General features: G+C 32.1%; 2 protein-coding genes across 2 annotated transcripts; both read left to right on the forward strand.

The window, feature by feature from the left end:
* Nucleotides 1-3896: 3896 nt before the first annotated feature.
* LOC134727377 (uncharacterized) lies at nt 3897-9017 on the forward strand. Its single transcript, XM_063591753.1, has 5 exons — nt 3897-4481; nt 5289-5374; nt 6021-6122; nt 6867-6941; nt 8562-9017. Exons 1-5 carry the CDS (start codon nt 4127-4129, stop codon nt 9015-9017), a joined length of 1074 nt encoding a protein of 357 aa, XP_063447823.1. The 5' UTR covers nt 3897-4126.
* Nucleotides 9018-9058: 41 nt separating this feature from the next.
* On the forward strand, nt 9059-12482 carry LOC134727378 (uncharacterized). Its single transcript, XM_063591754.1, has 5 exons — nt 9059-9240; nt 9818-10038; nt 10429-10647; nt 11282-11569; nt 12261-12482. Exons 1-5 carry the CDS (start codon nt 9123-9125, stop codon nt 12480-12482), a joined length of 1068 nt encoding a protein of 355 aa, XP_063447824.1. The 5' UTR covers nt 9059-9122.
* Nucleotides 12483-16545: the final 4063 nt, after the last annotated feature.

The following is a 16545-nucleotide window of genomic DNA, read 5'->3' on the forward strand; positions in this document are numbered from 1 at the left end:
CGTTGCAGTACTGTAGTTGAAGTTTTAACTTTGCAATACGTACTGCGCCAAGACTGTTCATTACTATCTCTTGTATTCGTCCAACGGTCCAAGAATGTCTGAGTGCATTGTCAACAATCAACACTTAGTCTCAAACTTTAAAGTTTCTTTAAGTTTCTTTAAGATTTATTCCATTTTGCTCTCTGTTGAAGCATGGTCAAGTATTCTTTTGTCCATCTATTCCAAAAGAAGTCAGATAAATACTGAACTTGACGCCATCTCCTCTTGACGTAATTGTCTGTTTTCACAAATGTTCCATGGAGGTAAAGTGTTGTGCACCTAATAAGTTTGTCCCGTTGTCAGATCGCATTACTGATGGTGCTTCTCTTCTAGCGATGAATCGCCTGATTGCACTACTACGCGAGTTTGTATCTAACGAATTTGCGATTTCCAAATGTATTGCTCTCCTTTTAAGACATGTGAATATGACACCATAACGCTTTACATATCATCTCCTTTGCTTAATTTCAAATGGTCAAAAGTAATCAACAGCTAAAAATAGAGGCATATCTGGTGTAACTATGTCATTTGGAAAAGCTGCCATTTTCTTCCATATAATAGGAGATAGGTATTTGCGGCATACCACACGTTTTGAAACTATACTTTTGATGATGGCGTTTGCACCAATAATCCAATATCTCTCTAAGATGTGTCAGTATTGAATGTCTGCCTAGATGACCAATTTTTCGGGCGGTGCTTTCATTATCATCATCTTTTTATCGTTTGACGCCATCTGCGCACAGCTCTTAGTATCCATTCTACTATCTTTATCATTTTATCGAAGTTTGAAACACTTGAAAGCAGTTTGTCAAGGCCACTGTGACGATATTCATTTTCAATTGTGGCTGTGGTTACAACATGTTTGAATTCAGTATCATTTTCAGGCATTTCTAAATTCTGTGATATTTGTGACCATGCATTGTTAGGCAATTTCATGTCCTGATTTTTGACTGGCAATGCGATAGTGTAGTTGCCATTCTCAAAGCTTACAGACTTATTCACTTGTTCCAGTGAACACTTTACTTCCACTGAATTTTCTCGTTTATCATCTTTACGTTTTTCGGGGAATCAAAATTCATTGAGTATTTCACGAGTTGCTCAAGTTTATTATTTCCCTCGATATCACTGATTACACTGAACTGTGCTCTATTTACTACGGAGTATGTTTGTGGAATATCTTGTCTAACCAAATTCCATATAATCCACCAGTCTAACTTCATTAAGATGAAACCATTTCTGTTCGTGCTGTTTGTTTACACCTTTTGATTCATAGTGCAAATTTATTGGATGTTTTCTTTTTCAAACGGGAGTCTGTTTGTACATTTATTGGTCAAGTGTCCTTTCTTCGGGCAACCGAAACATAAAGCTAAACTTTTCAAGTGATTGAATTTTTCTTGATGCTCTAACTTCGAAATAGTTCTACAACTTTAAAGTTTGTGTGAATTCTTGCAATTTGAGCATATGCAGACTTCTTATACGTTCAGGTATTTCACATCCAATTTTTTATGGAAATATTCTTTATAAAGCACAAAGGTGTCAGTATTCACCTCAGAAACTTACAAAACCTTTGAATAGACTTATTAAGAAGGGATATAATTACGATACTGTTGTCAAGTCATTAAAGATTGCATATTCTGGCGTTAATATTGAGTCACTAGTAAGGTCTTTGCGTCGGAACTAAACACATTTATTCTAAAAACAGTTGTTGGCATGACACGGGTTATGTTCTTCTCATATATGTTATGATGGTATGATACTAAACCCCTAACGGGAAGGATTGTGCCTGATGTTCATATGATGAAATCATAATCTTTCAGTCAGTTTAATTGAAGTCTGGAGCTGGCATGTCAGTTAACTGCTAGTAGTCTGTTGTTATTTATGTATTATTGTCCTTTTGTTTAGTTTCTTTGGTTACATCTTCTGACATCAGACTCGGACTTCTCTTGAACTGAATTTTAATGTGCGTATTGTTATGCGTTTACTTTTCTACATTGGTTAGAGGTATAGGGGGAGGGTTGAGATCTCACAAACATGTTAAACCCCGCTGCATTTTTGCGCCTGTCCCAAGTCAGGAGCCTCTGGCCTTTGTTAGTCTTGTATTATTTTAATTTTAGTTTCTTGTGTACAATTTGGAAATTAGTATGGCGTTCATTATCACTGAACTAGTATATATTTGTTTAGGGGCCAGCTGAAGGACGCCTCCGGGTGCGGGAATTTCTCGTTACATTGAAGACCTGTTGGTGACCTTCTGTTGTTGTTTTTTTTATTTGGTCGGGTTGTTGTCTCTTTGACACATTCCCCATTTCCATTCTCAATTTTATTCTATTGGTGAATTTATCGATTGATTATTCAAATCAGTTGCACACGTACATCTTTGTCGAACACCTTTACTTGGATTAAAGTTTTTATTTGTGTCGATTTTTCCTTCTTATTTAAAGAGCAGAACTTCAATAGGTAAAATCATTTATCTTCTTCACCTCATTCTCGACAATCTTTACCAAGTGTTCAAATTTTATCATTTGCTAAATTTTTCGTGCGTAAAACAATATTCCTTCAACGATCGTGAAGATAGTAAGGCAGTTTACACATAAGTTCTTTTATGTTCTCTGAATTTTTAAGTATATGCATTGCATCAATACTATTTGCTGCATGCTTACATTCAATAAGAAAAATACTTAATAGTTATCAACTGGAGATTTCATTTTCAAATTTATTACGTGCGTCTCGCCGAGCGTGTTAAATAGTAAAACTTTGATAGTAGAAAGTCGATAAATATCATATCAAATGAGATTTTGCGGTAAGATCTGTTTCTCTTATGAAATATTAACAATACCAAAGCCATTTTATTCCGTCTTTTCTGATGATCTTTAAAGACCTGCTCTTTCTATGTGACGCCATTTATAAGGTACAGTGGAGATCAATTCTAACCTCTCATTAAATCTTTCAGAAGAACTGTTCTAGAACAGTACGTAGAACTGTCAGCCTGACACCTTTAAGTCAGTTCTAGGTTAGAACTGTTCTAGCTAGAACTGATTTGGACAGTTCTACCTAGAACTGATCCTGACAGTTCTACCCTTAAACAGTTTTAGACAGTTATAGCTAGAACTGACCAAATATTTGGTCAGTTCTACTTCTAGAACAGTTCTACGGTTAGAATTGATTTTTATAAATTTTACGGCCATAATTGATTTATAAATTCAACGGCTAAAATTGATTTCAAAATTCTACGGCTAAAATTGATTTTTATAAATTCTACGGCCAGGATTAATTTATTGATGCTACGGCGAAAATTGATTTATAAATTCTGTGGCTAAAATTGATTTATAAATTCTACGGCTAGAGTTGATTTATAAGTTTTAAGAACACTTTGCCTAAATAAAAAGGGTTGGGTAAAAAAGCGATTTATGGGTTTTTTTTGGAAAAAAAAAGTTTGTTTCCATTTTTTGGTGAAAAAAATAATTAGTTTTTGACACTGGGAAAAAAATTTGTTCGTTTTATCCTCAGCTGCCACTATATGTAATGCTAAAATTGAAAGAAAAAATTGTTTTCGGTTTGACACTAAAAAAATAGATTGTTCTTCGCCGAAGCGGAAAAAAAAGTTTGTACAGAAAAAAAACATAGCCCCCCCCCTCCCCCATAAAATCAAATGGTTGCTGCCTCTCTGTAAGCATCAAAATATGATGGAAACCAGTGGTCACAGATTTTCATAAAACTTTTTTAAATGAATGCTTAGTGATGTTAAAACATCTTTGTCATAATAAAAAAATATTGTTATGTTCATTGCCATGGTAACCATACAATTCATTTTCAGAAATTTACAGTAGAAACCTTTAAAATCCAACTAATTATTTCTTCAAAACGCACCGATGAAATCCCTTGAAATTAACAGAATATAAAGTTCTCTCCTAATAGTTTTTATATACCAAAAATCAGATATGTGTTATTTCAAATAAGAAAAATAATTCACCTTGGTCATATAGAAATTTGCTATCAGGAGTGCAAAATTCTACTAGAGTTATTTCCCTTAGTACAACTCTTTTGTTGTTTATGTTAAAAATGAAAGTAGCTCCAGCAGCAGACACACGAAATGGTTTGCAATTTTAACACAAACTGCACTACAGATGAGTGTTCTGATGATGTTACTGATATCAACACATGTGATTGTAATGACAAAAATATAATTTTAACTGAATCTGGTCTTTTGCCAAAGAATTTTACTGATTTTTATATATGCTCAACCCATTTCAACCAATTATTGAAAAGAAACTCTGATTTGAGAAGGAGAAAAGTATGTCAGCTTCCTACTTTGATTATTGCACATCCTCCAGTAGCATCACACTCTGTTGTTGGTGTAAAAAAGCCAAAGCCTAGCCGCAATATCACCATCACTGATGTAGAAAAGATTCAGAAGTGTTATGGCCTCACACTTCCTATTGGAACACGTAAGTTAAAAACTAAATTAATATATTTATTATGACTGTTTATTTTTTTTCTTTTCAATTGCCTGGTATAGTTTACATTTGTTCAATTCTTTTTTAAATAACACTCTAGAAATACAAAAGAGACCCTTTTTAGCTACCATTTGAATTTTTAGGGGGGGGTCCTGTAATTTTTTTAGTTGTAATCTGAGATTATCTCTTTCTTGCCGTTTTATTTTTTCACTCTGACTACAGTAGATATTGGGTATTGTTTTATTCTTTCATTGATTTTATTCTGACTTTTTTTTTACATTATTTGTCATCCTGCCATTTTGTGGACAAAGTTGCTCATCTTTTTTTTACCTCAAAACTTCTGATGCTCTTGTCCTGCCTTTTTTAAAAATTGTTTATCCTTTATCCCTTTAAAAATCAAATGGAAGCTTCCTAATAAGGGGAGGAATCCTACACTTGAGGTACTGATTTCTGTTTATATAAAACTATATATCAGTGGGGTGCAATTTACATGTCAATAGGTAATTATAGACATGAACATGTTGATCTTTTCTGTTACATGTAAAATATCTGTAAAAACTATGTGTTGATCTCTTCAATCTCAATATAAACATAACCATTGCTGTAAAGTTTCTATTAATTAACCATATTCATGTACATGTATTATGTAAGTTTTCAGGAATGATTGAACCCACATATGAGAAAAAATCCAATATATTTAAACAACACATGGCATATGCCCTTTCAAAAAATATCTTAAGATGCACATTTCAAAATGATCAATACAGCCTATGTCAAGTCAATGCTTCTTTTTTTCAGCTGCATGCATTAGCTGCCTGATTAAAATTTCCAAGCAGTCCACAGAGATAGAAGCTGAAAGTCTTGATCAAGGAAAGTGTGACCAGGTAAGGCAAACAAAATATTGTTTTAACAATCAGAATACATGTGTCTGTGAATTTATCTAAAATTTCATGTACAGCAAGCTCTATAATAAAAAAAAATCAAATGCATAACCAACCCTAACTGCTTAACTAATTATACACTTTATACAAATTCCATATAGGGTCAATAAACTCTTTACCTAATTTACTGGAACAAAAAATGATAAAAAAAAAAAGGCCGACTTTTTTACTTTGTAAACATGATAAACCTGTCTGACACCAGTATCACTAGATGAATAATTTTGTGTACCACAGACACATTGCACCATAACATGTTAAGATATATAGGTGGTTAGCATATATATTTATGCCTAATTGACTGTATGTTTGTTCAATATATATACATTCTACGTAGAGATGTTGAATGATGGGCAATGAGACAGCTACCCACCAAAGAACACAGATATGAACAAACGCAGGTTACTGTATGGGTTTGCAATGAAAACAATTCTTTTGGAATGGAAAGGCTATAAAGGGCAAGGGCCCCTGGATAATAAAATCTAAATTTAAAGCAGTCCAAGAAAGAAAATAAATGTTGACAGGATGTACCAAAAAGTATTGAATAACCGATACATTTCTTATCAATAGACTTTATATTTGTATTTAACAGATTCAGCAATGCACAAAATTAAATACAGATGATGAAACATATCTCATGGAGACTGACCAGTTGGATGTGTTAACAGAAAAAGAAAATATTTGCGATAATCTTGTAAGCATGTGCAGCTAGTGTCATTTTTGATATAATTGTTTTTTTAAAGTTTTTATTTGGGGGTGGTTATGGTTGTAATAGCCAACAAGTCAAATCTCCACCAGAGACCAAAGTCATTGAAGTAAATAGCTAATGCCATTCTTATGTCTTCAACAATAAGAAAAACCCATAAATCACAGTCAGCTACAAAAGGCCCCCAAAAGACAATTGTAAAACAATGCACGAGGAAAACAAGCATCCCCTCCTTTATAAATCTGTCCCTTTTTGCAATGATTTTGAATTTTTAAATTAAAATTACCTTCTCATTTGATAAAAGTGCAAAATAAAAGCACATAGAAATTGTTCATTTTGCTAAGAAATACATTTAATTTTAACTAAAGTATATATTTGCATTTGTTTTTCTGACGTCACTTTTTTTGATGATGTTCGATGTTTGATGTTTAAATGTAAAGATTTTATAAACAGGTTTATGTATTATATACTAGTACATGTGTCTGTGTCTGTGTCTTACGCACCAAAACAAAATTAATATTTGTGGTGGTAAAAACTGTTTTACTTAAAACAAGGTTAGAATATAGTTTAATGCAAAAATAGATACTGTATACAGACCATGATATTTGAAAAAAAATATTTTTTTGTTTCTATAGTAATTAATTATTTTTGAAAACTAAAAATGTGTTAATGCATTTAGCACATTCAGGATTTCAAAAAATGTAATAACAAAATACATTATTATTTTTTCAGATTGAAATTTCAGCATCCGAATATACAGTTACATCAGAAGAGTCAGGAAGTCAAAATTATTTATCCCAGTCACAAGTAAGTAAAATCTCCAAAAAAAGTATTCTATCACATTACATTGATAAAAGTTTATATCATTAACACTTTAACATGATCAATGTGACAATTCAAAAACAGAAATTAAAGCCGCATTCAAAAGAAATGAATCCTATATTTTAGGCACAATTACCAGAAATTAAAAGGAAACAGAATTAAAAGAAGAACATTCAAAACATATAAGCATTACATTTAGGAGATAACTGTATTGTATTTTAAGCTCCGACGACATTAATTGGGGATTTGATGGTCGCAAATTAAATTTACTGGCGACGCATTAGCGGAGACAGTAAACGGGTATTTGCGACCATCAAATTCCAAATTGATGCCGTCAGAGCTTAGAATACAATATTGGTATCTCCATTCTAAGGAAACTGTCAGAAATCAACGTTAAAACATGTATTCAAAATTTGTCATATATGCCATCTGCGCTTGCGCGAACGTCCCATAGCATCAATTGTCAATTGATGCCATGTAAATAAATGATGTTATCCAATCAAAATGAACGTTACAAACGTTGTTGCATTAGAATGTTCAGTTGTTTTTGTTTATGCAAGATTGATTATGAACATAAACATAATTCTTTCCCGCTGCCTGCATAATGTCTAGTGTCTTGATGCATATTTAGAGTGAAAATAAAAACTGTAGTACAGTTATAATAATCTTTTACTAGGAAAATTATTTTGTACATGTACTAATAGACTGCTGTGATACTTTACTATATAATAATATTTAACATGTATGAGGATAATGCAGGACTAGCTTCCTGCAGAGGTGTTTCAATTTTTTTTTCAACATTTCTGATTTTTTGAAAGCTCTTGAAATCATAATATAAAAAAGAAGATGTGGTATGATTGCCAATGAGACAGCTGTCCACAAGAGACCAAAATGACACAGATATTAACAACTTCAAACATCACTGAACAAGTGACATTACGTCCTGTGGCAAATATTTCATGCATTTTTAGGACAACAGCAAATTTAGAAAACAATAAATATCATTGTAAAGTTCTTTAATGAGAGATGAAGGACTTCTTCCTGGTACTTTAGAATTATAACGTTTTTATCACAAGTTTTTGGGATAGCACCTCAATTTGTACAGTTATTAGGAATTAAAATTTGTTTTATGAATATATTTCAATCGTTCATTATCAGTTTACAAAATGTATTTGTCTGTTTAAACCATTCTGATTTCATTTTTGATTAAAAAGGGAAGTAACTACTTACTAAACCTATATCATATGGTTGCTAACCCTATGCGGTAACTAAACCATGTATTTTTAAGGACAATCTATATCAAATATATATAGTCACCATGTGTAATTCATTAACCAAGCACATCCCCATAAATCTATAGGAGGCAAGATAAAATATATTATTGCCACTACAATTATCTGAAATAGATTTGTATATTTCTCATTGAGTTTCCATTAACAACAGCTTATGTATGAAAAAAAGGAAATGTTGTAAAGTTGTGATTAAGACAACTATTTACCAAGTTGTGTCCCTTTAAAATGTTACATGCAAGCAGGGGAATCATTTATGACCCTTGGGCCCATTCCTCCTTTATTTAATTGTAATCAGTTTTATACTTCTTTGCAGCAATCAGTCAGAAGTTATGAACGTTGCAGCTACTTGACATCTTTGAATGATTTCCTGTCATCAGTCAGATTGCAGGAATTCTCAGAAAAAGAAAGAAAAACATGGCGGTCCTACACATTTAAAACAAAAAACACCTACAAAGAAAGATTTGATGAGATTATGAAATTGATAATAGGAATTTTATTTCCAAATGATGTTGTTGAAGTAATTGATGACATAAAATGTCCCAAGCAGTTAAATGAAGAAAACAGAACTAGTCATACAGAGTACAAAGATATTGTCACTTCATACAGAAAAGCAGAATCCTGGCAACAAGGTAGACAAGTTCTTTCAGTTCTTGCCTCAAGAATGTCCTTCAAGGACTTACTGTCTCTTACTACCAGAAGTAACATCTCATCGCTACTATGCTGCTCTCAGTCATTCAAAGAAAATTGGGCCAGCACTTCCAATTCCTGAGAAAAAATTGCATCGACAAATATTAGATCCTGAAAGATTAGACGCATTCTTAGATTTCATTACATCCAGTCATGTTGTCCGTGATCTACCTTTTGGGGGAAAAAAATGAAGTTTTCAGATGGAACAGTCCACAATTTACCTAACGTTGTACGTTGCATGGGTTCAGCAGACATAATACAGCAGTACAAAGCATACAGTCAGGAAAATGAAATTTCACTTTTAGGTAAGGCCAAATAAAGATATATATGTATAGAAAAATACACAAATTAAAGGATATCATATGGGGTGTCTAATCATGACACAAAATCTAAAAAAAAAAACACACAAAAACAAAAAGCATACGAACAGTGCATTTTAATATTTGTTCTTCATCTCAAAGTCACATTGACACCTTCAACAAGGTGCAAGTTTAAGATGGCTAATAGCACTTTCTTGGCTGGAAATCTATGCAAAAATAATTTTTTGATAGACTTTGTCAAGTTTTATGCAACACCACCTGAACTAGCACAGGTTGAAAAAACACATACTTAAAGAAATACATATTTAAAACCAATTAGTTTCTTTGCATAGGTGTAAATTTAAAATTAACATGATTTTAAATTTATGTGTAGAATATATTTAAAAAGTATCAGATGAAAGGTGAAGGACTGGTTATCCTTGTATAATACATATTGACTAATAATATTGAATATTGAAAAAAGGTATGAATGAATTATAAAATGGATCAAATCTAACTGTGCTACTTGGACATTTAAAAAATAATCAATCAATCTAAACTAAATGTTACTTTTATTAAATAGGTGACAGTACCATGTTTAAAATACTTGCCCAGTGTGGTGCTAAAGTCAGAAAAAGCCTTGAAGGACTGGACTATTTTGTAGCAGAAGGAGGACGTGCCTTCATTACCTTTCAAGATGTCTTAGACAAATTGCTGACCTACGACGCTATATCACCAGATGACCACACAAGTTTCCAGGCACTGTTCTTACAATCAAAGCAGTATTTAAGGACTGACTATAAGGTTTGTTAGACTAAATTTGGACTTTTTTAAAGGATAAATAAGTCCATTTTATGTGATAAATTAGAAATTGCCATTAGTTTTCAGGTTTTTGAATTTCTTCAGTTTCGAAATCATTGGGGTGCCAAAATATTATAAATTTTTTAATGAAGATTTGCATTCATCCATTACATAAACTTCATTTAGATTAAATAATCCCTTGATTTTTGTCTTGCCTAGAAATAATAAAAAAGCGACTCATATGTATGCTATTTCCAGCATTGATGGCATAGTTTGTGATGAGATCCAGTTTAAATGTATTTGCAAACCACTAGTATTAGGCCAATGAAATTGGAACAAGTGTAGTTCATATGTTACTTTATATACCTTCACATTAATTAATTACATTTTCAGATTCATATTTCAAAGGGAAGAGAAGTAGCTGATCACTGTATGTTGTATGCCCTCAGTGATGAAAAAGATGAGGCATTTACAGAACAATGTTCTCACAATCACCAGATGGTCTGTGAAAGCTGTGAACAGTTGAAAGAGACCATTGCTGCATTACAAAAGATCTTTGTTACTTCCTCAGTAGATGGAAAAGAGGATGAGATGAATGACCTCAACTTCAGGGTAACTTATTATATTATTTATATGACCACTTTTAAATGTAAAAAAGTTTGATTACATTTACATATGATTGTTCAAGGAAATTAATTACCCTTATCTATTATTGTTGCTTGCTGTTAATTCAGCTTGCTATGGGATGTAATCAAGCTTATTAGTTTCTTTGAATATTTCCTCCATATATATGTTTCCCAAATACAATACTATCTTTTCCAATTTGTTACTTGATGACCAATCTTCCTACCGGTATTTTACTGGCTATCATTCTGTATAAAATTTCCATTACACAATATATGAACTGGACTAGAAGGAAAGAGCAACTGTTTAATATTTAATTATTTTTGTATTAACTTATGAATTAAATAAAAAGAATTAACTAATTCAGGATATGTTTTATCAGAGAGTATTCTATTTTTAAGTGTGAATGAATCGTCACTAGGCTAATTGAGTTGCAACAGGAAAGTCTGTAATTTATATTTACACTGCTTTAATTATTCCCTTAAGAAAAGACCAATGAAAAAGCATACATTTTAGAAAACTGACATTAGAGATCAGAACAAAATATTAACAAACAGGTCATACCTAAATTTAGAATAAAACTTAATAAAAATATGTTTTATGAATTGATCTTCATTTTTAGGTACAACAAGCAACAAAGAGTATTTTCAGCCTGAAAAAGCACATAATAAGATGCAAAAACCAAGACTTAGCAAAAACTCAACTTTTTGAAACCATGCCTTCAGATGAAGTTTTACTGGTATGTGACTGGGCTATGCAGTTTTTACCCAGAAAGTTTCGTGAAGATCAATGTGATTGGTTCGGAAAGAGAGGAATACCATGGCACATATCTATAGCCTTCTGTAGGAAAGATGATGGAAGCATTGGTAGCCTTGGGTTTGTTCATTTGTTTGCAACCCAAATATCCCAGGTTAGATTTTTTATATGAATTTAAGCTATAATTTTAATTGTTTTTTACTGTAAAGATGACATATTGAACAATATATGGTAGGGCAAGTAGGAACTTTGTTGCAAAATTCATCTATAACAAAGAAAGAATAGAGGGTAAACGTACACGAGACAACATCTCAACATATAACATAGTTTAAATTATAATAAATATGAATGGCACACAATAAAGCAAGTTGAAGATGGTGTAATAGGCCTAGCAGACAACTTATAAAATATTTTTAAAATGTGTAAGAGGAACCATACCATGATAATGAGTAAGAATATCACATAAAGAAAATAAGGTAAAGACATTGGCTAATAAATTTAATTGTGCCATTGGTGAGATTAAATGTGGTCTGTACACTGATGTAGCTGTGAGATATGTATTATCCATTTTCATAATGCATTTTTATACACTAAAGAATAACAGACAAACAAATGAACATCTTGGGGTTAACCTTTAATCAAATAGTGTATGTACATGTATGACTACCCTAAACAAAATTGTGTTTGAATACCTATCCATATACTTGATATGATACTTTCTTCTGAAAACAATTTAGTATCTGTACTCTAATTTTAGTTGTAGTTGATCAATTATGCTTAGGAAATGGATATTTTATAAAGCAGTTTAAAAGTTGTGATATATTTTGTTTACATTCTTTTAACAGGACAGCCAAGTAACAGCCAGTATTATCCAAGATGTAATGGATAAAATTAGAGAAATTAACACCAATGACATAAAGTTTCATGTATGGTCTGACAATGCTGGTTGTTACAAGTCAACAGAGATGCTTTCATTCTTATTCCATTCAGGTCTTACCCTGTCATATGACTTCTGTGAATCCCAGTGCAAGTCTGTAGTATATTATTTCAAAGTTGAAGTGAAATGAGGTGCAAGATGTATGCATTTTCACAGGTTCTGATTAAATTTACACTTAAAATTTTCATAATTTTACCACTTAACCATGTTAACTGTTATTTACAGACTCTTGAGAGTTGACAAAGTCTTAATCTTTACTGACATGGTAACCTTCACAACAACCCTTTTGTTTGAGATATGATTTTAGAAAGAATACCGGAGTAAATATTTGTATGCAGAAGCTATAAAATACATATTTTTGGCGATTTTTCTTTTTTTTGCTTAGGGTCATATAAATGGTTACTATGGTAGCCACAATCTTAAATTGACATTCATCTTTTCAAATAGTGTTAAATTAATAATCAGATCCAATTGAACTAAATTTTCTTCATTTTTAACTTAAAATTTGCAAATTTTCAATTTTTTTTTTTTATATATATATTTTCATACACTGCCATGTCAACGATTTTTTTTTTTTTGAGAAATAACACTACTCCAATTTTTTGATATTTTGGACTTTATGCTTTAAACATTATATATGCATTATTTTAAGAACATCTGTCGGTGCATTTTTTCACAGTCTCTTATTAAAATTGGTAAAAAATCCAATTTTTCAAAAATCCCCAAAAAGTCAAAATCAAAGTTTTTGGCAGCTTCAAAAAACTGTGATAGGATATTTTTTTTATTATGTTATATATTGTTATTATATGCTTAGATCATTGTCTTCATGATGACAAATAAAGAATATGACCTCAGAATAGTTTGCTTTATGTTTTATATGCAAAGAAAATGGTACTTTCACTGATTGAAAGACTCTGTAAGAAGCCTTATTTGATGATGTATGGTAACCATGGCAACCGCAACTCTGTGTATCAATATTATACCAAATTTCAAACAAGGGTGACATATGAGTATTACCTACCAAGTTTCATTAATATTTGAGGTCCTGACTTTCCCACCCTATATCAGAAATTTTGATGCTAACAGAGAATGGCTCTTTAAAAAGAACATGTTTAACCTGTTAACTCTGCCATATTCTGCATTTATGTACCTGTTCCAAGTCAGGAGCATGTAATTCAGTGATTTTCTTTTGTTGATGTGTTACATATTTTTTTGTTTTTCTCTCAAATTTTGTACATAAATTAGGCCGTTAATATTAGGGGGAGGGGGGCATTATTATTTGAATTGTTTAACATTTGTTATTCCAGGAGTTAGGATGGCTCATTATCACATTACACATCAGAGTACCAGCAATTTTCTGCAAGTCCTCTTTTTATTCAAAATATTGAATTGTAAACAATTTTCAGTAGTTTCGATATACATGTATCAGACTGAGTCGTTTTAACAAAATTATTTGACCATATCAACCAAAACTGAACTTATTTACACTTATCATGTAAATATATATGGCCTCATTGTAAACCAATAATATTTCTATGTCAGGACGGATCGTATGATAAAAATGACACCAACTTTGGAACACAATACACCTATATTGCTAATCCTGGCTGACTCGGCCTCTTGAACTTTTGAAGCATACAACAATCACTTTTCCCTTGTCACATGTGGCATCAGATATTTTGTTTTATGTTGTCAAATTTTTACGGGAACCTGTGCGATATCCAGTAATGGCAGACAAATAGCGGTAATGTGTATTTATACCATATCTAAAAAGTTAGCGTGCCGTTATTTTCTCTCTGTATCTATAATAATGAACCGTCACTAAAGTGACTTTTTAAGTCGGTTAGTTTGTGATGGGTTTTTTTTAAACAAAACTATTTTACGGCATCATCCAACACTCACATGACTGATTCATACTATACTTTTTTTTAAATAAAAAGTACATGTATGGGACGTTCTCTTGGAATAGTATACTGTTAATATAATTTGAAGACCAATGGAAGAAGGCAAAGAAAAATGCGTGATTTTGTTTGTAGCCAAACGTCCAGTGGCAAATGCTTCATTCATGTTCAGATGAGTATATTTTTCTGAGTTTCAGACTCCCAGATATCATTTATAATCGTTATGGATAAGTCTGGCTAAATTGACGAGATGGTGCAAATGTATATAGTTTTTTTTTACGTTAAATAATTAAGACAACACTTTTTTTTATTAATATCCCATAATTCATCCACTGTACAATTTTCGTATGAACATTTGTCAAAACAGAATCTTAAATGAATGTAAATCCAAGGCAAACAAGGTATATTAGGATTAAAATTCCATGAATTAAATGCAGTTATATTTATGAAGAGACTGTTAAAAACGGGAAACGAAGAAACGTAAACAATGAAGTTTCCTATGCAATCTTATAAAAATATTTCTCCGATGAGTTGGAAAACCTCCTATTCACTTGTAAATTTGTACATGCAAAGTTTAATCAGAAAGAAATATAGAAAATCTGCTATTATATAGCAAATTAATTGAAAGTGATTTATTTCTTCTAAATTTTAAAGTGCCCTTACTGCAGTGACGTCATTTAGAACTGTTTTACAGTCCTAACTGATTTAGTCAGTTCTGCTGACATTTCTACGATTAGAACTGATTTGGACAGTTCTACCTAGAACTGATTTAGACAGTTCTACCATAGAACTGATCCTGACAGTTCTATCTAGAACTGATTTAGTCAGTTCTACCTAGAACTGATTCTGACAGTTCTACTTAGAACAGTTCTAGGGTAGAACTGTTCTAGGACAGGTTAAAACAGTTCTATGACAGTTCTCCTGACAGTTCTAATGAGAGGTTAGGAGTGATCTCCACTGTATGGCCGCCTATTGTATGCCGTCACAATATGAAATCAGAGTAATGCAGTAAAAAGCTACGTCATAATCGGCTTAAGATCAATAAAAAACTGAGATTTAATAAAATTAAACATGACAGAATAAAATAAATCGCGTACGAATTGACGAAGTTTATTGAAATTAAACAAGTCACTTTTCGAAATACATTTCACGCACGGCCACGTCACGTACAATTATTCTTAATTTAAAAAAATCAATCTCATTGAAATATTCCTTATAATAACAATTTGATCCCAATCTTAAGAAGTCAGTAAATAAATTCAAAATATGTCCAACCTACCTTTTTGTGACATCGTTAGTCAATATGATCGTTTCAAGGTCAAGTTGTCTACCTGACACAATCGTTATAGGCATATGGGCATTTTACAGGTCGAGAACTCTAGATTTAATTACGTCAGAATATATTTGCATAGTAATTTCCCAAACACAAGGCCAATACGGCCTTGACAAACTGACCAATCGACTAAATGATTTACAATGCATTGTGGGCTACTACGAGTTTACTACACACTAAAAACACGTGGAACTAGTGGAAGAACTGTCAACTAATATAGTGTCTGGGATTCTCAAAATATATGTTTTTGTTTTGCGAATGTGATTATTGTAAAATTTGTAAACATAATCTTCAATTTGCATGCTCAGATCAAAAAAGTATTGTTTACGGGCTTCATTTTTTTATTTTCTATTTCGTCTTGTTTTAAGTTGCTGAACAGGCTTTTTTCTATTGTACCTGTGCAATCATTTTACGACCTAAAACAGTGAAATTTCAGATGAAATGACTACTGTCCACTACGATTGTTTTTAGCTCTTTTAAACCTGTATAATGGCATTCCAAAATCATCTGCCTAGAAAAACACGAAACCTTCATTGAGACACCGTGACTTCTTTCTGTACTGGATGTGTAAATTTTTCATTTGGACCTGAACTAAAAGTAAGAACATCATAATATTCAGTATGATAAAAATAAATATTATGAAAGCGACAGAGGCGGATCCAGCAATTTAAAAAAAGAGAGGTCCTAAACCTGGACAAAACTAGGGGGTGTTCCAATTATATGTCCCCTTCCAAATGCATTGATCGTCCAATAAAACGGTGGTCCATCCAAAAAATCCGTATTTTCATTCAAGTACCGAAGTACTGGCTAGGGGGCTGGTGATACCCTCGGGGACTGATAGTCCACCAGCAGAGGCGTCTACCCAGTGGTAGTAATAAAATTAACGGTATCAATTTTCTTGCACCAGATGCGCATTTCGACAATACATGTCTCTTCAGTGATGCTCGTGGCCAAATAAA

Source organism: Mytilus trossulus, chromosome 8 (assembly GCF_036588685.1).
Source record: "Mytilus trossulus isolate FHL-02 chromosome 8, PNRI_Mtr1.1.1.hap1, whole genome shotgun sequence".
Classification (NCBI taxonomy): Eukaryota; Metazoa; Mollusca; class Bivalvia; order Mytilida; family Mytilidae; genus Mytilus; species Mytilus trossulus.

Excerpts from the sequence above, each read along its gene's own strand:
- LOC134727377 (XM_063591753.1), top strand. The coding sequence starts at position 4,127 with ATGGTTTGCAATTTTAACACAAACTGCACTACAGATGAGTGTTCTGAT. Across the intron at positions 4,482-5,288 it reads CACACTTCCTATTGGAACAC|CTGCATGCATTAGCTGCCTG; the intron begins GTAAGTTAAAAA and ends TCTTTTTTTCAG. Across the intron at positions 6,942-8,561 it reads ATTATTTATCCCAGTCACAA|CAATCAGTCAGAAGTTATGA; the intron begins GTAAGTAAAATC and ends ACTTCTTTGCAG.
- LOC134727378 (XM_063591754.1), top strand. The coding sequence starts at position 9,123 with ATGAAGTTTTCAGATGGAACAGTCCACAATTTACCTAACGTTGTACGT. Across the intron at positions 9,241-9,817 it reads AAATGAAATTTCACTTTTAG|GTGACAGTACCATGTTTAAA; the intron begins GTAAGGCCAAAT and ends TTTATTAAATAG. Across the intron at positions 10,648-11,281 it reads TGAATGACCTCAACTTCAGG|GTACAACAAGCAACAAAGAG; the intron begins GTAACTTATTAT and ends CTTCATTTTTAG.